Source organism: Neovison vison, chromosome 10 (assembly GCF_020171115.1).
Source record: "Neovison vison isolate M4711 chromosome 10, ASM_NN_V1, whole genome shotgun sequence".
Lineage (NCBI taxonomy): Eukaryota > Metazoa > Chordata > Mammalia > Carnivora > Mustelidae > Neogale > Neogale vison.
The window spans coordinates 59,752,890-59,779,035 of record NC_058100.1 but is presented as its reverse complement, the minus strand read 5'-3'; the positions used below and the strand labels follow the sequence as shown (position 1 = coordinate 59,779,035).

The window sequence follows — 26,146 nt, the reverse complement described above, 5'->3', positions numbered from 1 at the left end:
TTTTAATTTTTTTAAAAGATTTTTTATTTATTTGACAGAGAGAGACACAGCGAGAGAGGGAACACAAGCAGGGGAAATGGAAGAGGGAGAAGCAGGCTCTCCGCTGAGCAGGGAGCCCAACATGGGGCTTGATCCCAGGACCCTGGGATCATGACCTGAGCCGAAGGCAGACACTTAATGACTGCGCCACCCAGGTGCCCCAGTTTGTTTCAATTTTTTAAAAGATTTATTTATTGGGCGGCCTGGGGGGCTCAGTTAGTTAAGCATCTGCCTTCAGCTCTATGTTCCCAGAATCCTGGGATCGAGCCCGCATCGGGCTCCCTGCTCAGCAGGGAGTCAGCTTCTCCCTCTCCCTCTATCTGCTGCTCCTCTGGATCTCTCTGTCTCTCAAATAAATAACATCTCTTTTTTAAAAAATAAATAATAGGGCACCTGGGTGGCTCAGTGGGTTAAGCCGCTGCCTTCGGCTCAGGTCATGATCTCAGGGTCCTGGGATCGAGTCCCACATCGGGCTCTCTGCTCAGCAGGGAGCCTGCTTCCTCCTCTCTCTCTCTCTGCCTGCCTCTCTGCCTACTTGTGATCTCTCTCTGTCAAATAAATAAATAAAATCTTTAAAAATAAATAAATAAATAAATAATAAAGATTTATGTATTAGCACACACAAGGGATGGGCAGAGGGGGAGAGAATCTGAAGGAGACTCCACACTGAGTGTGGAGCCCAGTGTGGGGTTTGATTTCAGGTACCTGAGATCATGACTGGAGCTGAAATCAAGGGTCAGACTCTCAGTCAACTGAGCTACCCAGGTGCCCCGAAGGTGGTGAATTTTTTAAAAAATGTCCTCCAAAAGAGCAGGATGCAGAATTTATACTTATAGTAGGGTTACACCCAAAACATGTTATATAGAAAACAGACCCAAAAGAAATGTACCAAAATGTTAATAGCAGCTTCCTTTGGTTATTTGGCCATTATTTCGTAATTATTGGTTATTTCTTTTTTCCTTTTTTTCTGGCCCATTCACTTTTAAGCCTTAGAGGGCCTGTATGCCCGTGGTAGTGGTTATTTTGCATGTGTGTAATGATGAGTAGTTACCATTTACAGAATGACCACTACCTACTAGTCTCCAGTTAATACTACCTGCACTTTTCTCCCTTATTCTCACACCCTGCTAAGAGAAGCACTGTGATTATCCCTCATGTTCCTAACATTGCAGGTGCTTAGGGAACTTTCCAGGATCACACAGCCAATAAGCTGGTGTCCCTGCTTCAGAATGACGGTGGCAGGCCCAGTCGTCCACAGGAGGAGCACTCAGCTTCACAAAGGTCTCTCAACAAAGCTTCTACACGGTGCCCGTTCATTCGCTTAAAAATATAGAAACCGCTAACATTGAAAAGAGTGGCACAAGGATATTGTTAGTTACTCCCACCTTCTTCATACAGTTCTCTGTTTGAATGGAATATGTTGCCTTTTTCAAATTAAAAATAATCACACATCAAATTTTTTTTTTAAAGATTTTATTTATTTATTTGTCAGAGATAGAGGGATAGAGAGCGAGCACAGGCAGACAGAGAGGCAGGCAGAGGCAGAGGGAGAAGCAGGCTCCCTGCCGAGCAAGGAGCCCGATGTGGGACTCGATCCCAGGACGCTGGGATCATGACCCGAGCCGAAGGCAGCTGCTCAACCAACTGAGCCACCCAGGCGTCCCAATCACACATCAAATTTGACTGCTTTGATAGTGCACTTGTCTCCAGATCGTGATAGGGATTACTTGGACAGTAACAACTGCCAGGGATCCACAACTGAGAACTCATGTCATTGAGCATCAGTGCGTGTTCTGTGCTCTTGTGAATCCTCTGTACCTGTCAACATCGGGCTCCTCCAGTCCATGGTCCTTTCCAGAATCACTCCAGTGAGTCTGCCAATGTCCCTTCCTCTGCATCCCCAAAACACACTAGCCTCGATCCAACAATTTGCTGTCGATCATATATTGTCCCTGGTTGAGTCCACCCATATTTATTTATCTAAGACATTTATTTTAGAGGGCGAGAGAGCTGGGAGAAGAGAAAGAGCAAGGGGAGAGTGAGAATCCCACGCAGACTCCCCACCAGCAGGGAGCCAGATGGGCTCAATCTCATGACCCCGAGACCCTGACCTGAGCCAAAACCCAAGTGCTGGGTGCTAAACCCTCTGGGTGCCCCCAGGAGCCTCAACTAATATTTACTATGTGCATCTTACGTGCAGGATGGAATGCTCTCCAGGGGCTTCTTTTTTTTTTTTTTTTTAAAGATTATTTATTTATTTATTTGACAGAGAGAGAGAGATCACAAGTAGGCAGAGAGGCAGGCAGAGAGAGAGAGGAAAGCAGGCTTCCTGCCGAGCAGAGAGCCCGATGTGGGACTCGATCCCAGGACCCTGGGATCATGACCTGAGCCGAAGGCAGCGGCTTAACCCACTGAGCCACCCAGGCGCCCCTCTCCAGGGGCTTCTTGAGAGGAGAGTCTGCCCATTGGTTGCAGGTGTTCTTGGATTCATGGTGTCCCCAGCATGAGCAAACACAGCAGGTATTAATAACCACCTCTTGGTGTGTTCCCTGCCCCTCCCCCCACCGGTCCTGGAACTTGTTCTTTCTCCTACGACCTCAGCTCTTGGGTTCTAAACCTCCCCCTGGGTCTGTGTCCAGCAGCCGTGCTGTGACTCCATCAATGACCGGCGCTTTTATGTCCTCAAGGTTATTTACTGCCTCCTCCAGCTTCTTGTGTAGGATTCTAGTTCCTCTTCTAAAACATAATTTCCTCCCAAACTGTGTTTATGGATTTTTGTCTATATTAGCTTTTGGCTTTTTTTTTTTTCAAGATTTTATTTTTTTAGGATTTTATTTATTTATTTGAGAGAGTGGGCACAAGCAAGGGGAGAGGGAGAAGCTGACTTCCCGCCGAGCAGGGAGCCCGACTCAGGCCTTGATCCTGGGACCCTGGGATCATGACCTGAGCCAAAGGCAGACCCATTGGGGCACCTCTAAAGATTTTATTTTTAGGTAATCTCCACACCCAACGTGGGGCTTGAACTCACAACCCTGAGATCGAGAGTCCTGTGCTCTACTAACTGAGCTGGGTAGGGCCCTTAGCTCTTGGCTTTCTATTCCCCTCTCCCCATTGGTTTTCCTCTTGCTCCTCACCTGCTGCTTTCCTGTGGGGGAACATACACGAACTCTGTCTCTCTGTCTCTTTCTCCTCACCCCTCTCTCTCACACAGACACACACACTCTCACAAAACTTTTCTTCCAACAAAGTAAACTTTTCCCTAAAGTCCTTTATATATTGAGAGCTCTTAACTGGCTCTGCTACACCTTCCTAAGTAACAGAACAACCTCACTCAAATGACTTTGAACAATAAAGAAATGGCGTGTCTTCAGGCTGGGGGTCGTGCATTTTGGGCAAGTTACCAGGGACCTGGGTCCCTCCCCTCTCCTCAGCCTGCCTTCCTCAGCGTGGCAGCTTATCCTGGAGAAGGAGCGAGCTCTTCTCACAGTGACTGATGGTGACCTCGTCTACACATCCAGACATCAGAATGTCCAGAGGAGGGAGCCACCCTCTTCCACCTCACCTCGGTGAGGACCTCTTTCTGAAGGACCATGGCAGACTTCCCCTTAAGCCTCATGGGCCAGGACTGGGTCACATGCTGAGTTCTAACCTGTGTGCCAGCAGAGGAATGGGATCGCCACGACTGTGGCAGTCAGTGGTACCAGGTACTGACCACCTACCTCGTGGGTGTGGAGTGGCCTGGGGAGCTTTAAAAACCCTGATGCCTGATGCTCACCTCCTCATGGTCCGCTTCAGTTGGGTGGGGATGTGCCCGGGATATAGGGATTTTAAAAATTCCTAATGTGTAGAGGGGTGGAGAAGGGGTGAATAGCAGGGGGGGCGGGAAATGGGGCCAGGGAGGTGGGGAATGACTGTTGGAATGGCCATAAATAAATAAATAAATAAATCACCTCCCTGAAAGCAAAGTCTGTCCATTCATTCTTTCATTGATTCATTCCTCGTTCAGCAAGCATTTATTGCATTCTCACAATGTTCAGGAGATGAGAATTAAAGGGCACTATCAGGGAATGCGGAAAACCTATTGGTCACGTAGAATAGAAGCAGTACACTCCTCTGGGCAGACCCAATCTCAAGTCGTGGTGCTTGATTAGGGAAGAGCAGGCTGGATTTCAGCCCTGGCTGGGCATCCTTGTGGAGTGTACAGACTCATTAACAGTACACGGCGGACTAAAGAATACAAAGACAAACAGAACACGGTCCCTGCCTGCTAGGATCTCTGTCTAAAAGAAACACACAGGAAAGCTTTGGACAGTCTGTCAAGTTGATCTGAGGTGGCCAAAGTCAGCAGAGGGCATCTAAAAGTTCTACCATTAGAATAAATTGTTCACAGCTTTACAGGAGACAAATGCTTTTTATTTGGCTAGTCTAAGTAGCAGAACAAATGTATGTGCATATTCTCACAGAATGCCATCCGGCTAGCACTAACTCATGATAAAGTTACTTCAGACCTTTTTTCTTTTAGACACACACACACACATTTTCACAACATTGTGTTACTTTCTTTCCTCTGCAGGAGAGTCCCCTTCGTGTGTGCATTTTTAGCCAAGGAGAACCGGCTGTGCTGTGCACCCCGAGCCAATGAGCCCGGGCACGGGCCTCCTACTGCGTGAGCTCTCTGCCAATGAAAATCCTGCCTTCTCCTTGGCTGGATGGGTTCTGGAAAGAGGTTCACCGCTCTGTGCTTTCTCTTTCTGCATCTGTTTTGTTTCTGGCAAGTGGTTCTGACCCACAATGGCTGGCGTTGGAAGGAGAGGGGCTGGCCCTGGGTCATAGGGGAAGTATCCTGTTGGACTGCAACAGAGACTGAAGGGACCCTTGAGATAGCCCTCTGGGAAGGGAAGATAGGGGCGTAAGGACTGCTTCGGACTCCGTGAAGGAGATCAGAAATGTTGCCGCAGTCCAAGGAGCCTGCGGGGCTGGCAGGAAGGAGTTGTTTACAGCACACCCGTGGCCACAGGGGATGTGGAGAGAAAGGCCCAGCAATCACAGGTTGCTGACGCTGGGAGCACAAGTGGGGACCTCCACTAAGAGGGAGCACTCCTCGGAAATGAGTTGCCCGACACTCTTCTTTCTAGGAGTGCTAAACAGGATATGCATGATCTTTTGCTAGCTGATCTTTTCAGACTTAGCAAGAATAAGTATGCTAGTTAACAAGAGTCTGAAGAAAGAGGAGGAGGAGGAGGGCAAGGTGGAGAAGGAGGAGGAGTAAAAGAAGGGCAGAGAAGCTAAGTTTACAGGGATTGAGAGCTGGTGAGGAAATCTGAAAAAGCAGGTCAGCCTCCCAGGCTGGAGCTCGGGCAGCAGATTTTGGCTCAGGACATTACAGCCAAATTTGTTACCAACCAGCTGAGAGACCTTAAGAGGTAGGAAAACCGGGACCATTCCAGCAGTCCTAGTTTGACCAGCGCTCAAGGCATGCTGTGAAAGGGGTGTTTATACAGGCTGGGAGGCGGGGCCAGATCTGGGGTCCTTCAACCTTTGGGGTCAGGTGGCCCCGGAGAACCCAAAGAAAGGTAAAGACACTTCTTTTGCTCTGAAAAACACATGTCCGTGGGTTATTTATGGCAGCACAATAAATCACCCCCAAGAACTTATATATTCTATAGGTGCTACATGTTGTATTAATTTTCTGTAAGATATATTTTATGTATTATACACACTGTAGTTTATCTCACTGTTTCTGTGGGTCAGAGATTCAGAAGCCACTTAGCTAGGTGCTGCTGGCCCATGATTCTGGGTGATTCAAGGAAAAGGAAGTCATGAACCTGACCGGGGATGCAGTGGCTTTCAATGGGGGTGGCGGGGGGTGGGGAGGACATTTGGGATTTTCACCAAGGAGTGGGTGTGTGTACTCTTGGCATCAGTGAGTGGTGGCCAGGAGCCCCATAATACCCCCTGCAGTGCCCAGGAGAGCCACCCTCTGTCCCTTAGAAAAATTATCCAGCCTCAAATGTTTGTAGTGCTGAGGTTGAGAACCCTGACTCACAGGCCCTACTGAGTCAGGCGGATCTCCTTCTGGGAGGTTTGCTCTTGTGCTGCTGAGGCTACCGGTGTCTTCACAACCTGGCAGCTGGCTTCCGCAGAGTGAACTAAGACAGAGGCCAGGGAGGCAGCCACACTGCCTTTTAGGCCCGATTTTTCTAGAACCCATTCACGGAATACCATCTGCATTGAAGGGAACACAAATTAGCTCTTACTGTTCGAGGGGAAAATCACCAACAAATTTGTGGGCACATTTTAAAATCAACACACTCACAACAGAAGTTTCCATGTCGAAGTTGAGATGGCCCAGATCCCGCGGGCTATCCGCGGAGGAATCCGTGCGTTAAATACCCTGAGGTCCCGTCCAGCTCCAACAACAGATGTGCTCTCACAACCTGTGATCAGAAAATCCACAAGGACAGGTAACACCGCCAGATCCAAGCCCTGAGGGCATTCCTCCAGCCGTGGCTTGGCCTGGCCTCCTTGCCCCTGCTCTCCCCGCCCCTCTCCGCTGTCTGTATGCTCCATCTGAGGTTCTTGCCATTCACTGCCAGGCTTGGTTTCCTTCTACAGCAGAGCAGAGGCGCTGAGTGCCTGACCTTTGCTGATCGATGGCTTGAGGCTTCCAGACGGCTCCCCGGCTGACACGGGGTCAGCAGGCCTGCCCTTGTGGCTAAGAGGTGGTTCTAAGGGTCTGGGCCCACAGCCACTCACCCATCCTCTGACGCTTTATTTCATTTCAACCTGGTAACTTATTTGCTTTCCATTAAGTTCGAACTGTTTCCAAATTGATGGTTCCAAGAGGGTTTCTTGGACTAACGAAGAACAGAATATATTTAAATATATGACTTAGGTGCTTTTCAAGATTAAAAAAAAAAAAAAAGATTTTATTTATTTATTTGAGAGAGAAAGCACTAGTGGGGGGAGGAGCAGAGAGAGAGGGAGAAGCAGACTCTTTGCTGAGCAAGGAGCCCTACATGGAGCTCGATCCCAGGATCATGGGTTCATGATCTGAGCCAAAGGCAGACACTAAACCAGCTGAGCCACTCAGGTGTCCCTCAAGATTTTCTATAAAATCATTTCTTTCTTTCAAAGATTTTAAAGTTGGGCGCCTGGGTGGCTCAGTGGGTTAAGCCGCTGCCTTCGGCTCAGGTCATGATCTCAGGGTCCTGGGATCGAGTCCCGCATCGGGCTCTCTGCTCAGCAGGGGCCTGCTTCCCTTCCCCTCTCTCTGCCTGCCTCTCTGCCTGCTGTGATCTCTCTCTGTCAAATAAATAAATTAAATCTTTAAAAAAAAAAAAAAAAGATTTTAACGTTATCTCCACACCCAACAGAGGCCTTGAACTCACAACCCTGAAATCAAGTCGCACGCTCCCCTGATAGCCAGCCAGGCACACCTGAAGTTGTCTCTTATTTATTTATTTATTTATTTATCTGTCAGAGAGGGAGAGAGAGCACAGGCGGGCAGAGTGGCCGGCAGAGGCAGAGGCAGAGGCAGAGGGAGAAGCAGACTCCCTGCTGGGCAAGGAGCTCGATGTGAGCCTTGATCCCAGGACGCTGGGATGATGACCTGAGCCGAAGGCAGCCTCTTAACGGACTGAGCCACCCAGACATCCCCCGAATCATCTCTTGCTAACAATTTTCTCCTCAGACCAGAGAGGGAGGTGCTTCCAGGCTTCGGGAGGTGACAAGGCTTCCTCAGTCTGGTGGTTTGAGAGATCAAAGGGGAAAGCTCTGGAAGAGACTTGGTCACTTGTGCTTGAGCACCTGGGGCAAAGCACCACAGGAGCAGTGGTAATGCACTGGGTCCCGTGTCTTTCTTCCCTGGCCCTGAGGTGGCACCGGGCTGATGTTCCCCAACCTCTGGGTCACCACTGGCCACAGCAGGGGCAGTGGAGACAAGAGATGGGCTCAGGCACCAACGTCCATGTGAGGGGCTGGCAAAGCAGCATGTCCCTGGACGGGCCTCCCTCCACAACTGGAAACAAATGAGGAGTCCACTGCTGGGACACAGGTGCCACCAGTCTCTCACCCCAGGAGTCAAAGCCCCATGTCCTTGCTGCAGGGCTCAGCCTTGCTCCCCTGGCGCACCCAGAGCCCAATGGGCTCACTGGACACACAGCACTCCTAAAGGGAGAGGGCCCAGGTTTTCAGCCACCTTCTTGGGGGCACTGAGAATAGGGACTTGTAAGGGGAAGGGGGCTCTGCTAGGAAACCCCATCCTGGACTTCCTGCTGCTCAGCACACCCTTGTCCAGGCCAGGCCGCGGGCTTCTTTCCAGTGCGGGGTCCTCCAGCTGCCTCCTCCCCTCTATGACCCCTGGGGGACTGAGGACTGGCCCATATGCCCCTGCTTCCCTCTTTCTTGCTCCTCTTTTTTTTTTTTTTTTTTAAGATTTTATTTATTTATCTGACAGACAGAGATCACAAGTAGGCAGAGAGGCAGGCAGAGAGAGAGGAGGAAGCAGGATCCCCGCTGAGCAGGGAGCCCGATGTGGGGCTTGATCCCAGGACCCTGGGATCATGATCCGAGCTGAAGGCAGAGGCTTTAACCCACTGAGCCACCCAGGTGCCCCTTTCTTGCTCCTCTGAAGGGCAAACAAATCCACCCTTCTTTACCCCAGGAGTGTCCGGCTCATCGCGATGGTGCAGGAACTGCTGACAGTCAGGGCCTAGGTAGGGACATTCCTTCGACCACCTCAGAAGCTTGCCAGGGCTTACAGTGGGGAACTTGTCCTTGCTCAGCTGTCCCTAACCCCAAATCAGACAGAGAGCTCACCGATTCCCTCCTTTTGGGGTTTGCCCAGCTTCCCAGGCAGAAAAGCCAACCGGTCCCGTGGAAGTGCAGAAAAATCTGTCCCATGGGCAATGAGGCTCCCCTGCCCAGGCGTGAGGCCTGGAGGAGGTGTTCTGGGGGCACCAGGCTGGCAGCCAGCCATCCTTCAGGCATGTGCTCTGGGGAGTGAAGGCCAGGAGCTTCTTGAAAGGCAGCCATGGCCGGTGCAGAGATGCTGGGGGCCAGCTCACAGAGGTCAGGCCCCGGGGAACCCCGGCAGAGACACAGCAACATGTCTTGGGCCGGCCCCGGGGAATCCTCGGGAAAGATGAGGGGTGGGGGGCACCTGGGACCAAGGCTCCTCTGTGGCCCGCAGCAGGGATGAGGACAGTGCGGCTGGAAAGCAGAAATACTCACCTCCAACCATATTAAAAACATTCTTTATTTCTGTGACCTCATTGTAAAGCCTTCTTGTGAAAAAAAAAAGGTGCGAAAAACCCCAAAGAGAAATAATGCCCCATGAGTCAACCACTTAGACACACTGCTACTTTTGCATTTTTGAGGTTTTCTTCTTAAGCATTTTTTCTAGGCACAGAGCTTTTAATTTTTTTTTCCTCACAGAATTGCACTATGCTGCAGATTTTAAAAATGTAAGACATAGTATCAAAGAAATTTTATTTTATCTTTTAAGTTTTATTTATTTATTTATTTATTTTTAAGATTCCATCCATTTATTTGGCAGAGAGCACAAGTAGGCAGAGAGGCAGGCAGCAGGGGGCGGGGGGGGGAGCAGCAGAGAGCCCGATGCGGGGATCGATCCCAGGACCCCGATATCATGACCAGAGCCGAAGGTGGAGACTTAACCCCCTGTGCCACCCAGGCGCCCCTCGAAGAAATTTTAAAGTGAATTTCAATTTTAATAAAACTAATAATGTCGTGGGGGTGATAAGCAAGTGCAATGGTTGAATAGTTTGAACCCCCCGAGGGGTGGGGCAGAACCGCTCAGTGGCCCTTGAGTGTGGAGGGAACGTGGTCCTCGTTGCCGTGGCCACACGCCAGCAGCTGTGTACCAGGCACTGATCTAAGAGCTTTACGCCTATTAATTCATGACAATGAGATAAAAGAGATCCGTCTGTCCCTGGAATAGCTCCATGAGCAGGTGCTGCGGGCTCTACTTTCCAGATGAGGAAAGGGGTACACAGAGGTCAGTGAGCCACCCCAGGGCTCACGGACAGTTGAGTGGGGGTCCAAGCTCAGGCAGTCGGCAGAGACTGCGCTCACCCTCAGACACCGGCTTGAGGGCTCACCAGGTCAGGACCCCCCACTTCAAGTTACAAGGGGTCAGCATGGGGTCCTGGTAACTCTTGCGTTTGCTCAAAGCCCGTGCTGGGGAGCCTACGGGCAAGAAACAGAGGCTTGGGCTTGATGGAAGACAGGAGGGAGGGTCCAGAACTGGTCTTCTCTCCTCCTTGAGGTAGGCTCACGTGGCTTCTCTGGAAATCTTCCAGACACCTCTGTCCCCTTTGGGGCATGAGCTTTGGTGACTCCCATGAGCTCATGACTCAGAGTCCAATCTAGCCGCCAAGGTGTGTGGAATGGCGCCCCCAATCTGTTCTTCTCCACTGGGGACAGAGGCCACTAGGACTACTTAATACAGTGGTATTGAAAAATCAACTCTAGGGGCACCAGGGAGGCTTAGCATGTTAGTGTCTGACTCTTGATCTGAACTCAGATCTTGAGCTTAGGGTCATGAGTTCAAGTCCCACTTTGGGTTCCAAGCCTGGTGTGGAACGTACTTTAAAAAAAAAAAAAGATTAAAAAATCTACTGAATCTGAGGGGTTACTTAATTACAATAAACTGCCTCTTTTTATTTATTTATTTTCCAATTTATTTATTTTCAGAAAAACAGTATTCATTATTTTTTCACCACACCCAAACTGCCTCTTTTTAAAGTGTGCAACTCAGTGACTAGGATGCCACAACCAGAACATGCAGTGTCTTCATCACCCCTCAGAAGCTTCCTTGCAGGTGCAAGATTCTTTGTACGAATGACTGAGCTCTGCTCATCGGTCACTGGCCTTGGGGTGGTTGACAGGGAGTACCACTCAGTCCATCCATCCAGCAGGATCTGTGTAGGGTCAGGCAATGAGAGGAATGTCTAGAACTTAGCCTTGCCATGTACTTAGCCATACGGCCTTGGGCAAGTCACTCAGCCACACGGTGCCTCAGTTTCCCAGGGTTGGTGCAAGAGGAAAATTAAATGGTGTGCAGTCGGACTGAAGTTATGAAGGAGACTTCACAACACGATAGGCTTGCAGAGGAAATGGTCTGAGGATAGTTCTGTGACTCTGAGAACGTCCAGCCAGGTTGGAGGTCAGTGGGTGGAGAGGCATGGAAACTGCTGGAATCTCAGAGTCATCGTGGGCCGTGAAAGGCCATGTGTCTTTAGGGAAGAGTCACAGGGCCTGCCTACAGGATGTTCTTCCAGGGGCTGGAGAAAAATGCCCTTGCTGAACTATTTTTTTAATTTTTAAATTTTGATTTTAAGATTTTATTTATTTGTGAGTGAGAGAGAGAGCATGAGAAGGGGCAGGGGCAGAGGGAGATACAGACTCCCTGCTGAGCAGGGAGCCCAATGTAAGGCTCGATCCTGGGACCCTGAGATCATGACCTGAGCCGAAGGCAGACGCTTAACGACTGGGCCCCCCAGGAGCCCCTCGCTGAACTATTTTTTAATTTTATTTTATATTTATTTTATTTATTTTTAAGTAGGCTCCATGCCCCACACGGGAACGGGGGCTGAGACAATTTTGAAATCCAGGGTCACACACTAGGCACCCCTGCCCACCGAACACGTCTTTTTTTTTTTTTTTAAAGAATTTATTTATTTATTTGACAGAGATCACAAGTAGGCAGAGAGGCAGACAGAGAGAGAGGGGGAAGCAGGTTCCCCACTGAGTGGAGAGCCCAATGTGGGGCTCGATTCCAGGACCCTGAGATCATGACCTAAGCCAAAGGCAGAGGTTTAACCCACTGAGCCACCCAGGCGCCCCCAACCGGACACTTTTGAAAGGGCAGCAGGAGGCAAGTGAATGGTTGTGATCACCTGTTGTGCCTGCTTGACCTGACGCTTATAGGATGTGTTGTGTCAAGTGTCTGTTAACTGCATGAGGGGTCCAATGCATCCCCTCGGTTGTCGCTGTGTCCTGGTCCCTACGCGGGGCTGGGGTAGGGGATGCCTAGGAGAGCCAGAGGTGGCTCCCTTGGGGCTCACCCGTCCTGCCCCCAGAGAGTCCCGAGCCCCACCTAGAGGTCGTGGTAGCCATGCCCATGGCTGGGCGCCACAGGGGCCCGGAATCCCCACCATACACTAGTGTCTGGGGTGTCTGGCAATGACCTTGGCAATGTCCTGGAAGTGCAGCGGGTCTGCAGGGTCAGCACTGAAGACTGCCACTTGGACTGTTCTGAGCACTATCTCTGTTCCTGTGGTTTACAACTTCACCAGTCTCAGAAGGCGAGAGCAGCCAAGGGAGACTCAGTGATTCTCTGGAGCCATGGTCTGGAGGGTCCTGCCTTCCTGGGCGTGCTCCCGGGGAGTCCGCACCCCATGTTCCTAGCTGGGAGAGCCCACCTAGCCCTAAGACCGGGCCGCACAGCCTGGGTGTTCCCTGTCCAACCTCCCTCGAAGCCGAGGTCCTCACCTGGGTCCCAACCTGGGCCAACGAGATTAGTCTCCTGGGAGCAATGGAGAAAAGTCATTGCTTTTTTGGTTCTATTTCGTGTTTTGTTTTTTCTGTTAAAAAGAGATGGATGAGAGCCAAGTCTCTCCTATCCTGCTCATGGACGTTGCTGTTAGATGTCTAGCTGCGGTCTTTCAACAGTGAAGGGGAAGCCAAGAGAAAGGCAGAGCGGAGTTCATCGACCTTGGCACCGCCCACTTCTTGAGAGACAAGAGCTGATGTCCAGTGGGGGCTGTCCTTGTCTGAAGCCGAAAGCAGCCGTGTTCTGGAGGATTCCCAAAAACCAGGGAGCATCTGCTCAGTCCCCAGACCCAGCTTAGGAAGCCATGAACTAGAGGGTCTCCCCATCGTACTGATGTCCACTCTGGTCCTCACCTTTCTTCATTGACTGGACATCAGCAGAGAGAGAGAGGCCAAGGACAGCTGGCCATCAGCAGAGAGAGAGAGGCCAAGGACAGCTGGCACATAGATCTCTAACTGGGCTGGCTCTGGAAGGATTTGTATGAAGGGCAGTCTTTAAAGATGGGGGCTGACAGGTCAGAAACATCACGTGTGAATGCCTTCCGGGGTTCACTCTTCCAGGGCCGACGAAGAGAGGAAGAGAGCCCCGGTGCCAGGGGACTCCGAGGCCCTGCTACCTGCCTGTTACCACATCTGCTTTCCCCAACCCCTGTCAGCGCTCAGTCTCCTGATTCATCCCCGGCAGCCCCACGGGCTTCACCACCTGCTCGCTGTGTGGTTTGGGCTCTTGCCGGGTCAGAGAAACAAAATTGTCTAAAACCGTGTATTTCTGGAATGCCTCTAAGGTGCTAGGCAGACACAGAGGTCACAATCGCTCAAAGCTTTGTTATTCACTCTAAACCAAAGACGCACACATGGGCTTATTCAAATCCGAAAGGCCCAGCCCGGCCCCTGGGAGAGCACCGCGCGGCTAAAATTAGCCCAGGCCATCTGCTTAGACAGCAGCTGGGCTATTCTGAGCCCCGGCAGGCCTGCCGCAAGTGGGGCCGGGCCTGGGTGGGGGCGGTGTTGGAGTCTGGTCCCTTTGGCTGAAGGGAGGACAGGAAGGCATGGGAGGCCACACTGAGCAGGAAGGCCAGAGTCCTGGCGAGGTCTCATGAGGGATCGCAGGGGGGCACACGGCCCAAGAGCAAGGTTGGTATTTTTGTCCCTGTACCTCGTCTCCCCCTTCTCATCTGGGTCTTCCTGTTTGGACTCATACAGGCTAAACATTTTCTGGGACTTCAGTGGTGATGGCTGAGATTTATTGAGGGCATGTCGAGGTCAGGAGGCCGCCTGAAGCATTTCGCTGGGATCAGCACGCACATGCTCGTTAACAACTCAAAGGGGGCCCACCCAGCCAGCCCAGACGGTAGAGCGTGGCTCTTGATCTCGGGGTGGAGAGGTCGAGCCCCACGTTGGGTGTAGAGAGGATTTAAAGAAAGCTTCAGACAGACAGCTCAAAGAGGAGGTACCAAAAGATTTCAGGGATTATGAATGGCTCGGTTCATCTTTTTGGTCAATGAGGAAGAAGCCTGGTTGAAAGGGCCAAAAGGGGCCACGGCTCAGGCGACCCTGGACCTACAGGGGTCGTACTTGGGGCCCCGACCTCCACTCCTCCACCTCCCCCCCCAGAGCCCACCACTTGATCTGTAAGGGCAGCCCTCCGTGTTCAAAGTGCGCTGAGCTGGGTGGGAGGGGAGCAAGCTGGGGGGACGGGCCTACACATCACTGTTTTTAAGATTTTATTTATTTATTTGAGGGAGAGAGAGCGCGAGAGGGGCAGAGGCAGAGGGAGAAGCAGGCTCCCTGGGGAGCAGAAGCCCGACATGGGACTCGGTCCAGGACCATGGGATCATGATCTGAGCCAAAACAGACGCTTCACTGACAGAACCCTCAGACATCCCGACCTAGACATTTCTAGATACTCGACAGACAGGAGTCCAGTCTATATTCACAGCCACTGCAACCCATCACCATACACGCCAGACTCAGGTCCCAATGCGCTGCTTCAGTCCTCATTCCTACAGCTGGTCAGAGAACCTGCTCACCTCAACTTCTCTCATGGAATTCGGCCAATCAGCCCTTCACCTGGTGGAGGGCCCAACTCTTCACCCCGAGGGCCCAAGTCCTCAACAGTCCTGTGTGTCACTGCTGGGGGTGGCTGGTTCCTGTTGGACATGGTAGCGCTAGGAGGTTCTCCTGAGTCTAGAAGGTGCTCCAGAGTGTTAAGAGGTGCTCCTGAGTCTAGGAGGTTCTCCTGAGTCTAGAAGGTTCTCCTGAGTGCTAGGAGATGCTCCTGAGTCTAGGAGGTGCTCCTGAGTGCTAGGATGAGGTCCTGAGTGTTAGGAGGTCCTCACCTCCATGACACAGCCTCCCCCATGGTAGTCAGTAGGGTACTCCTTTCTCTGCTGTGGGGGAAACTTGCTCTCGGGAGCCTCAAACAGCCAGGAAGCAGCCTCGTCTTCCCTTCAGTGGAACTACTGTTCTGTCCAAGGGGAGCCATTGCTCGCTCAGGGCCTCAGACCTCCACACCAACAGAGCTCTGGGGTGGGAAGTACACAGCAGGTGGGTATCAGATATGGTCACAGTGAGGACTACTCCCCATCCCCGCTCCCGGGGCCCCAGACCCAGGTAATGTGGCTGCGGGAGACAGTGACCTCCAGCAGTTTCGGGCTTACGGAGTAGACTGGATCCTACAAGATGGCAGCTGTGTCTATCCAGGGTGCTCACCGTGCACACCACAATGAGTCCCTTGTGGCAAAACCCACTCCCTCCATGTGCCCACTCCCTCCATGAGTACCTGGGATGCGGCTGTCCTCGCTGCTGGCACTGCCCCCAGCCCGGTGGTGGGCAACCTCCTTTGGACAAGGGTCCAAATGACCCTTGGCTCACCCAGGAGCCTTTACGGCCCCGGTTCCTTTTTACCTTTCAGAGTGAGGCTCCAAACACGTCTTCTCATAGCCTACTTCAGACAGGTCGACAGACCTGCGCTGCTCCCCCTCCCACACCGGAGGGGTTGGCAAGAGACACGGGGCGCACTCTGTCACAAGACCACACTAAACCCCTGAACGATTAGCCCCAAACAAACTGCAACTTGAAACCCTAGTAACATTCCTTTAAAAACCCGAGCCCTAACCTGCTGGCTTTCAAACACAATTTAAGAGAAGAGACGCCACCTTGGTAACACTGGAGTGTCAGAGGAGGAAGCTGACCAGTCCTGAGACCCAGATCACGGTGTTGGGAGAAAGCAGATGGACCCTAAGCAGGGCAGGTCTCCAGCAGGGCCGCTAACCACCACGGGTGGGAGGGTGTCCTCTCGCTCAGGGGACAGCCCACGGGCACAGCGCTGGGACCTTCCGGACAAAGCACTCTCCGAGAGCCTCCAGAGGGTGACATCCCAAGCAGGGCAGGGGCAGGGACAGAGCCACCAATGCAAGCCTGTCGCTGCCACCCTGGAGGGACAGAGGGACAAGCACATGTGCAACATCTGCCTCAAGTGCCTGAGACAGTGCATGTGGGCCTTCGAGGGGACCGGAATGGGTAGTGGAGGCCCTGGTTACACTCTCCGCTGGGGTTTCTTTGAAAGGCTCAGAAAGGGGCACCTGGGTGGCTCAGTTGGTTAAAGTTGGTCATGAACTCAGGGTCCTGGGATTAAGCCCCGCACCATGCTTGGCAAGGAGCCTTCCTCTCTCTCTCTGCGTGCTTCTTTGCCTACTTGTGATCTCCATCAAATAAATACTTTGAAAGGCTCAGAAAAAAAATTACAATCACCAGCTACACCCTGGGATAGGACTGGACTTCAGTTGAGGAAAGACACTCAAAATATAAATATTGAAGCATCGTAGTTTCCCTTGGAGAAAACATGAATTCAGAAACGTGAATCTCCTTTAAAAATCAGTTGTGATGCGAGGGAACCCATTGAACAATCACTCCAACCTAAAAATACTTCGTTTAATCAAGGACCATGAGGGCGACAGCCTCTCCTTGCGCTGACAGGGATGGGGAAGAACACAGAAAACTCCTGATCCAGGAAGCCTGAGCCTTGCTGACCAGCTGATCTGAAACACATCCCAGGTCAAAGGCACCAGGGACGAGTCCAGGATACTGGAGAAGGGCAAGGACTCTGCGGCCAGCAGGCTGAAACTGGACACCTGCCCGTGGGCCCCGGCTGCTGCCGTCCCTCAGGGCAGGTACTCTCCAAGAACGCCAGCCTGCCCCCCCCACCTCTCCCTGGCCAGGAATGCCCTGGGCTCAGCTTCCCTCACCAAACTCCCATGTAACTTTCAGGTTTCAGCCATTGGCCCCTGTGTCCCAGCGGTCACCCTGCTGTTTGCTGCAGGCTCCTTCCCCTGCAGAGAGGAGTGGTGGGGGGCTGCGCTCCGGGGACGGTCAGCCATCAGGATGTCCACCTGCACAGCGCTTGCAGAGACCGAAGTCCGCATGCCTCCCGGCCTCTGGTTTCCTGCTGTGTGGACGGGCACCCCTCACCCCCGCCGCAAGGCCATTTGCTGCTGGACATTCTGGGTCCCCACAAATTCAAGTGCCATCAGCCCCCTGTAGTCTCTGTGAACCTCATGCCAGGAGGACAAACCGGATCCACAGTCAGAATGACACCGAACACACAACACAGACGAGGAAACCATTTCCATTTAATCAAGAAGGACTACCAGCCCCCGGGGTGTGTTAGTAACACCGTTTTCATCTGGAAGACAGAACTGCCTGCCGGAGGGAGATTCGGGAACCTCAAATGCAATTTTTAACTCCGTGCACTACGTATTCTGAAGAGCTTCCACATCCCAGCACGTCCAAAAGGAAAGCACGTTTTTGTTTCTAAGGGTGAGAAATTGTTAATATTCCTCCTTCTGGTCTTCCCACAGAACTCAGATAAAATCAGCAAAAAAAAAAAGAAAAAAAAAGAGGGGGGGACAATAAAATGCAAAATAAAAAAAGAAAATCTAAGTAGTATGAAATTAGTTTTTATTTTTACCTCAAAATAAATGCTTAACATTTTTCCCAAACCAAAACTACAGGTGAACACTTAGAAAGAAGGGGGGAGTGATTTCTCCCTTCACTGGGGGAGCCGGTGAATAAGGCAGGTGCTCCTCCCGCAGGACTAGTCTAGACACCCCCCACATCTCCTCTATTGTCAGTCTTCCCCACCAGGGTGCTGGCCACAGGAGGACCCCCTCCCCCACCCCCCTGCTCCCAGAAAGCTGGGGAAATATCATCTAACACGTGAGCAAACATTCGCAGAGGAGCTTTCCTGAGACGCGGCGGCAGCCTCTGCCGGGTCTAGGGGCGTGAGCGCTGGCACCTCCATCCCTGTCCCCAGGCGCAAGGTCAGCCATGCGCCCGAGCTCACCACAGGGATGTCTTGAAGTTGAACCTGAGCTTCAGCAGGTATTTCAGGTTCACCTGAGCAACGTCATAGACAATATACCTGGAGGGGAAGTGGGTCAAGGAGCACACTCTCATGGCAGCCCCGAGCCCCATAACCCCACTCGCTAGGCAAAGGATACTCGTTATACAGCAGGCAGGTGTCGTTCACGCCGGAGGAAACCCCCGTCCCCAGGGGCACCTCCACACCGTCCATTGTGATGCTGGCAGAAGGGTCAGGGGTTGTCTTGCCCAAACCTGCATGACAGAAGGCATAAGTGGTAGGAGGAACCGTGAAGACATTAGCTCGAGAACGTTCAAGATCAGACTTCTGTCGCGTCTATGTGTTCACTTTAAAGACATGCACACCGCACACTCTGTACTCCTTCCGGATACAACCCCGGGCTATAAATCAAGCTCCCGAGGTGCATGCCTCCCTGATTTCAGTAAGAGCAGTGCCTCACCCCCCAGCCCGGATCATATTTTCACCGAGCCCAAGTCCAAAGCCTGCACTTCAGCCCAGCAGGCGGAGGCCCTAAATCATCAGGTGGCTGGAGCTCCCGCGTGCCTGGACACCCCGGGCAGCACTTGGTCAGGGGATGTCCCCTGGCACCGCAGCTAACAGTCCCATTAAAACGCAAAGCCGACGCAACCAGTTCCTGAGGCTCGAACTGCGGACAGGGGGTATGACCCAATTATCTAATGACCCTCTAGCTGTCTTCCAGTGAGCCACAGCCCACTAGGGAGAGAGGGTGCCCTCCCCAGGCTGTCCAGAGCACCCAGGCGGGAGCAGCACTTTCTGGAACGTGGTACCTTTGACACTGTGCTTGCCCTTGGGCAGCTTGCTGATGTGTGAAGCGTGCTTGAGTTCGTACCTGTGCAAGAGAGGAAGGTCTCAGAAGGGCCTCCGACGACCCTGGGCTCTCAAACCACCAGTCTGGTGAGCAGGAGCCCACCAGAGAAAAAACCTAGTCCTCCCCAGACCCCTGGCTTCCAGAGGCGAAGGCACAGTTCCCGGTCAGCACTCTGTGCCCCCACCGCTGCAGGGTCACGTGGCCGTGGCCGCAGCTCCAGAGGCTTCTCAGACCATGAGCCTCACCCCCTTGCCCGATTACGCGACCCTGCTCTCAGTGTCACTGTGACAGGCCTGAGGCAGGCAGGACCAACCAACCAGATTTTTTTTCTGCCAGGAATCTGAAGTTCATCTCCAGGTTCACCTGAGCTGATCTCAAACACAAAATCTAACATCTCTGTGCACGCATGTGTTCCGGTGCGGGGGGCAGGCGGCCCACCAACCATCCTCCGTGCAATTCAGCCGCAGAAAGTGGACGCGGCCGGTTCCGGAGTCCCGGCTAGACTCCTCGTCCCTGGTGCTCCCGCATTCACGAACTAGAACTGATTTCTACCATCGTGGTGGGGAATTTCTACGGTGCCCTCCTGGCCAAGGGGAGCTCTCCTGTCTTGACCACCCCCGTCCGTGCCCAGCAGTGGCCCCGGCCGAGGCCAGGCTGACTCACATGTTTCCGAGGGCGACCTCTCCCAGTAGGATCAGGCCCACAGGGTCTGCCTGGGACGCGTGGCAGTAGTTGGCGCTCTTGGAGACCATGTCGGCGAAATAGATCCCTTTACCGAACATGTAGCCTGTCTGCAGGGTGGGAAAAGGGCCACAGAAAACATCCTGGGGGCCGTCTGCAGCACCCCCGAGCTCCCAAGTACGGACTACACCCACAGGCCAAGCTCACATGCCGGGCTGTTTGGACCCTGGTCCCGGGGAGGCACTCAGGGCCGCAGAAAGCTCAATCTCTCTGCCCCTCGCTGTCTTCCTCTCTCAACTGGGGAGGGAACCTCACAGAACCGTTGTGAAAATTCACCAAGTTAATAAGCGTTTAGATCGGTGCCCGGCATGTGGCAACAGCCCATAAATGGCGGCTCTTGTGTTTACTTCCTTCTGTCAGTCAAAGGTGAGGTGTAGGGAGGTCAGGGCACCTGCCCAGGTCACGTGCTACCACATGGCACCAGCCAGCCATTCGCTGCTCCCGACCTGTTACACCTGGACAGCAAGAGGCCTTCAAGACTGCCTCCGAGCACCTGTCCTGCAGGTCACCTCTACGACCCAGGCAGCGACTCAGCAGGGCCTCCCTCCGGCCCTCCCACAGTCTCCTGAGGAGCACACCAGGACTCCCAGAAGTCACCCGGCAGAGGGGGGCGGAGGCAGTCTGGACTCAACTTGGCCTGTGGCCAAGGCCTGTTCTTCGCATGTCAACACACCCATCAGCTCTCAGGGCAAGGCCCAGACACCTCACTTTTGTTCGAGAAGCCACGGCTGATAGCCATGTAGATGCGCTGGCCACAGAGCGAGGGCCACGAGGACAAGGTGCGGATCATCTCTGGGTGCTGCCCGCCACCCACCCTGGGCCAGCCACCTACCACGGGCGCCTCAGGCGGGGCTATCCGGAGGCCCTGGGACAGGATGCCGGCGAAGTTGGTGGCCCGGGAGCCGTGCCATAGGAGCCTGCGGTTATGCAGCTGCCGGAATGGCTTGTAACGCTGGCTCTCGCCTTCGCGCTCGATCCGGAAGATCTGCTCGGGGGTGAAGGGCCGGAGACAGAGGATGCCACGTTACTCTCACAGCAAGATCCACCAGATGCAGGAGAGTGGGCCAGCTGCCCCAGAGCCAGAGGATGCGGCTGTGGCGGCCTGCGAGGAGGCGGGGTTGGGTGGGGAGCAGCTGCCCGGGCAGGACCCCGTCTGACAGAGGTGAGCCCAAGATGCTTTGCCATGTCTGATTGTGCTTTCAGGTCCTCAAACAAGGCTTTGAGATCAGAAATAAAAAGAATTAGAGAAAGAACACTAAGCACCCCCAAACCCCAAGACTAACCTTTCTCCTCCACCGACAGTAAGTTGCTCCTCTAGTAATTTAAAGCAAAGCAAATGGTTCTTTACCCAGGCCAGGCTGGAGAAGTGGAAAGGAGGAAGATTCTTACATCAACAACTTCCAAGTCATACGCGTTGTGCGTGGTCGCGTGAGTATTCTTAACGTATTTCCTGATGGTCTCTGCTTCTTCTGAGTCTCTGTCCACCACCTAGAACGTCATTGGGGAGTCTGCGCAAGGGAGACCCCAAGCACAGCCACCCAGCACAGGGGCCAAGAGACGTCCCACAGCCAAGACTGCAGTCAGAACCTGCAACGACCCACCCCCAAGGCTGGGTTTTGAGGAGGACTAGCGCTCCAGGTCTTTGAATCCTCAAGGCTGCGCAGTGGCCAGAGCTTCTGCCTGCCAAATAACCGTCACTTCACCGATGTAATCGCCCCCGCACAAACACAAGTGAGCCACGGAGAAGGCTGTGTTCTTGATTTTTGTCCTCTCAGCCAAAATGCAAAAAACCCAGAAATTCTGGTTTTCTCACAGCTTAAGTAAAAGGCTTCAGGATTGTAAACCGAATAAACCCTTCACCAGAGAACCCTGCCTGCAGCATTCCCGTGAAGAAGGTGCTCCAGGGACCAAACAGGTGACATCTGGTGGCTTATTCTACCCGGACCCCCAGATCTATGCTCTGTTCTAGGCAAGAAGCAGAGGCTCTTCCTGGGATCTGAACACCCCATCCCAGGCTCAGGGGAACCCAGCCACACTGTAGGGTTCCGGGAAGTGAGACACAGGGAGACCAGGCTCAAGGTCAAGGCAAGCCAGGGGCTGTGGCAAGGGGACTTCTGCCCCAGCACAGGCACCTCCACCTAAGCAAGAACCCAGGCACGACAAACCTTCTAAAGCTCATGTCATACAAGCCTCCAAAGACAGATCTCTAGATTAAGGAAAAATGAACTTTCTGGAAGGCCGCTCAAAAATGAGTCTGGTGCCAAAGACCCTGGCTTGCAAGTCTGCCCAACAATCTGTTCTGAGGAGGTCTCCAGGAGAAACCCACTCCAGTCTGGGGATCGCTGCTCTCAGGACGAGCGGACAGACGCACCAGAGATGGGGGCCTGTTACCTTAATGTCGGTCTTGAGCTTCTCATAGTTGACATCGATGGGGTCCTTGCTGCTGTCATCAGAACCTCCCCTGAGCAGACTGTAGGCCACCTCAATGTCCAGCAAGTTGTCTAGCATTTCCACCTTGGCCTGGAGGAACAGATGGAAAACCTTGGGCTTGGGACCAGGGTGAGGGGAGACAAACCTAGGTTCAGCAGAGAAAACCCTCACGGAGTGATGGGACAGTGATGGGAAGGCCTCCCAGCTGGTTAGGAATAGCCTGTCATCCACCCGTGGCTCCTAGTGAATGACGGGGGTACTACTTGGGGGAAGGGAGAGCCCGAGGCTACAAGGGTCCTATGAGAAGTGGGGGCAGTGACTATCGCTGGCTCCGAGGCAGTGGGGCGGGAAAACCCATCTGTTTGGCCTGTAGTCGGCCACCACCATGGGAAGAAATCCTATTCAAAACGAGGGCCCGGGGTGCCTGGGTGGCTCAGTAGGTTAAAGCCTCTGCCTTCAGCTTGGATCACGATCCCAGGGTCCTGGGATCAAGCCCCGCATCAGGCTCTGTGCTCAGCAGGGAGCCTGCTTCCTCCTCTCTCTGTCTGCCTCTCTGCCTACTTGTGATCTCTGTCAAATAAATAAAATCTAATCTTTAAAAAAAAAAAAAAAAAAAAAGAAGAAGAAGAAGAAGAAGAAGAAGAGAGGTCCCAGAGGTGATCCTCCTAGCACCAGGCCCTGCCGGAAGGAGTGAGGCCCAGGCTACTCCTCTCTCAGGCAGCCCCGGCTACCTGCACACAGTCCGCGTTGTTCAGCAGCGGGGGCTTCTTCATCCCAAAGTCGTGGGGAATTAGGGTGTAGAAGCGATTTGAGAGATCCAGGATCTGAGAGTCACTGCTGCCCTGGGACACCGCCTTCGGGGGAAGAGAGAGAACAGAGACTGAGACAGCGAGTCTGACCTGGCTCGGCATGAGCAACAGCCAGGAAACGCGGTGAAAGCGTTCAAGACCATCTCATGCTGGTGTCATACTGGCCCAAGGGCAGGAATGCCCCACCCCTGTCCACTTCCATTTCTAGAAGACCTGGACAATTAGGGACCCATACCACCCCCAATGCCGTGCAAGGTATCAAGTGTAACATCTAGGTGGAGAGCTCATGCACACTCCTAAAACTCAACTACATCAATGTTTGGGAACTTCTCACAACAAAATGGGGGTAAAACCCCAATGCGATGAATTTGGGCGGTACCCCCCCGCCCCGCCCATCCACAGATCTTCAGCTTAAGGGAAGGAATTGGCTTTTCTCGCACCTGAAGATCCAGGTGGCCACACACAGAAAGGCTAAGCTCCCCCTCCTGCCACAGTGCCTATTCGTGCTCCATATGCAAAAGGTGCTCAATAAATGCAGAGATGGAGGAGCTGGACTGCTGTGATGCTGGGCAGGCACCTGAATGGCCACGGGGCAGTGAAGGGCCATAATTTGGCCCCCTGCAGGCCCTAGCACCCGTCCCCCCGCCCCCCCACCCGGCTGAGCCCCACGCCCTCAATTTCTTTCTGTTTCAGCAGTTGGTTCTATGTCGTGGGGAAGGACACTCTCAGCCTCTCCACTGGGGGTTCTGGACAGGGAAGGGGCCAGGGCTCAGGAGCAGCTGTCGCCTGGGGCCCCTTCTCCAGCACCAGTCAGAAGTCTGCTTCCCTGTGCCCCTCCTTCACAGGCCAGGCCTGCATCCCACCCCACCGCGCAGGGGGAAGGTCCTGCAAACTGGGGGACCTTGTTGGGTGCCCGGTGAGGTGATCAATGAGCATGAACCAAAGTAAGGAAATATTTCACTCTCTGTGAAATTTCCAAGTAACTGCAAAATAATGCCAGTTTTTTTTTAAAAGACTTTATCTACACCCAACATGGGGCTTGAACTCAAGAATCATGTGCTCCACCAACCAAGCCAACTGGGAGCCTCAATCTCACCCTAAGAACACCCCAAATCAGGACGTTTTTATGAGGTAGGAGAACCAAATACCTTATCCAGTTCACAGGGAGTTTATTACATAACTGATCACTAAAAACACGGCTACTTCACTGGTTCCGGGACCATGTTGGCGAGGGAACAGGCACTTACCACACCTGCGGCATTGAACAGAGACCTCCTGGTCCTCAGGCCCTGGGATGTGGCAGCTTGCGACCCTGCACCGCTCCCCGAAGACAAGCCAGCCAAGCGGCCCCCCTGCCTACCTGCTGCACCTCGCTGAGAATGGAGTAGGCCGCCTGGATCTGCCTCTTGCTCAGCTTCCCCAAGGGCATCTTCTGAAGGTCAATCTGAGGAGACAGGGGAATGCTCCCTTGCAAAGCCGCTCCATTCAGTGGACCACAGGCAAGCTGGCGAGTGTCCCTCGGGGCTCATGGGCCCTGGCAGCAGCAGACACCCAACCTTGTCTGTGGCTTGTCCAGGGCCCACACCACGGGCTCTGGGAGGGGAGGGGGTCTTGTTTGCTTCGTTTATGGCAGTGATGAGAAACAAGGACGCCTGCAGCCCCACACTCAGTCCACCCTGGCCCAGCACAACTCGCCTCCTAGGGAGGATGAGGGCCAGGCAGCATAGCTGCCCCGGAGCCTCAGAGCCCAAACCGTTCCCAGACAAATAAGGACCAGAAAGTGGGGAGAAAGGTTCTCCTAAGTACATGCTCCTGAACATACAGATCTGTACCCAAAAGAACGTTGTTTTTTTCAAATCAGGTACCCTGAAAGGTCACACGCTGATTCTAGCAATATGCCTTGGGGATTACTGTCAGGACAAGCAGCAAATGTAGTGAGGAAAGCATGTGGCCTGCTGCCAGCTCGGGAGAAGTCTATGCTCACCCTCTGTCTCCCACTCAGAAAATGGGGCTGGCTTGCTCCGGAGGCCCCCACGCCCCTCGTGGTTGGTGTCCTGACCTCCCTGGGGCACCCCAACACCTGCAGCACACGACGGAGCCACAAGCTGCAGGGAAATGGACGGGAAGCAGTCCCCGTCGGGCGTGGTAGACGTGGCATCACAAACCAATGGCACTTCCCTCCCCTCAAAGCCAGAGTCTCTACCCTGAGGGGTGGTCTGGTCCCTGGGGAGTGGAGTAGCCGCTGCCTGGTCTGGGGAAGAAGGCGGGGAGACTGTTTCAGGAGGAGAGCAGGGCACATAAAGGAGCCCAGCATCGCTGGTGCAGACTGGAAAACAGCTCCGGGAGCCAATGAGGAAGGCGTTGCAATGGTGGCTGGGGGTGGGCAGTGCTCTGAAGAAACAGCACCCCCCAACTGCGGGGTGTCGGTGCCAGTGCCCCTCAGCCCCTCCTCACAGGCCACGAGGATAAGAATGGGGCTCACTCAACACAAGCCAGGTACCCTACTCCCTAAAGAGAGACCGGGGTATTCTCAGGTCCAGCCCTGCAGAAGTGGAGGGAGGCTGCCTGTCAGATAAGAAGCGAGCAACAGCCCATGGGCTGCCTTCCAGTGAGCTCTGCAACAGCTCTGGCCTGTCTCCTCCTGCGAGACGGTCACCTGAGCAAGAGCCAGCCCAGAAATGGTATGTCCCAGGGGAGACCTGGTCTGTTAGGAGTTGAGAGACCCTACAAACTAGAACACAGGAAGCTGGAAAGGACACATGGGACGTTTCTTCTTCAACCTTAAGAGAAATGAAGACCTGCTCCCTTGCCCATGTCCCTGGTGAGATTGTCCGCAAGCTATCACCAGTCCTCCTGATGGAGGTCAGTGCAGGGGTCACTTTCAATGGGAGCGCACAAGCGCTGGGCGTTTGCAGGCCCAAAAGGGGACCTGCAGATTCCACGGCATTCATTAATAGCAGCCGGGGACGGGAACCGTCCTGCCACCGGTTCCAAGCTCACCTTCTGGGAAAGCCAAACTGGGCTGGAGAACACAGGGACAACTGGCCTCAACCACGGCCCCCTCGTCCTGCCTAAGCAGGAGGAATAGGACAAACCCACCCCCACCCTCAACCTTTTCTTAATTTTGTCTGATGCCTCAACGTTGCTTTTCTGCACTTCGTCAGTACCGCCTACTTCTTCCACGGTACACGGGCTACACTTGCCTTCCAGAAGACTCCGGCTGGCCGGCTCCAGAGCCATGCCCGCACACATTGCTACGTCAGCAAGGGGACACGCGCAGGGCAATGGGGACCCAGGGGCAGCTCACTCAGGCACACTATCCACCTCCTGGGAAGT

At 53.4% G+C, this 26,146-nt stretch overlaps 1 protein-coding gene across 1 annotated transcript in view; it reads right to left on the bottom strand.

Moving 5' to 3' along the window:
• Positions 1 to 17,560: 17,560 nt before the first annotated feature.
• The window catches only part of PARP1 (poly(ADP-ribose) polymerase 1), a 36,982-nt gene continuing 28,396 nt past the window's right edge, over positions 17,561 to 26,146 (bottom strand). The window contains exons 15-23 of the mRNA XM_044267396.1: positions 24,171 to 24,254; positions 22,733 to 22,855; positions 21,963 to 22,091; positions 20,961 to 21,059; positions 20,404 to 20,556; positions 19,494 to 19,621; positions 18,790 to 18,851; positions 18,120 to 18,234; positions 17,561 to 18,040 (exon numbers count right to left, since the gene is read on the bottom strand). Coding sequence (XP_044123331.1) covers positions 17,959 to 18,040; positions 18,120 to 18,234; positions 18,790 to 18,851; positions 19,494 to 19,621; positions 20,404 to 20,556; positions 20,961 to 21,059; positions 21,963 to 22,091; positions 22,733 to 22,855; positions 24,171 to 24,254 — 975 coding nt within the window. The 3' untranslated portion in view covers positions 17,561 to 17,958. The remainder of the gene's footprint in view (positions 18,041 to 18,119; positions 18,235 to 18,789; positions 18,852 to 19,493; positions 19,622 to 20,403; positions 20,557 to 20,960; positions 21,060 to 21,962; positions 22,092 to 22,732; positions 22,856 to 24,170; positions 24,255 to 26,146) is intronic.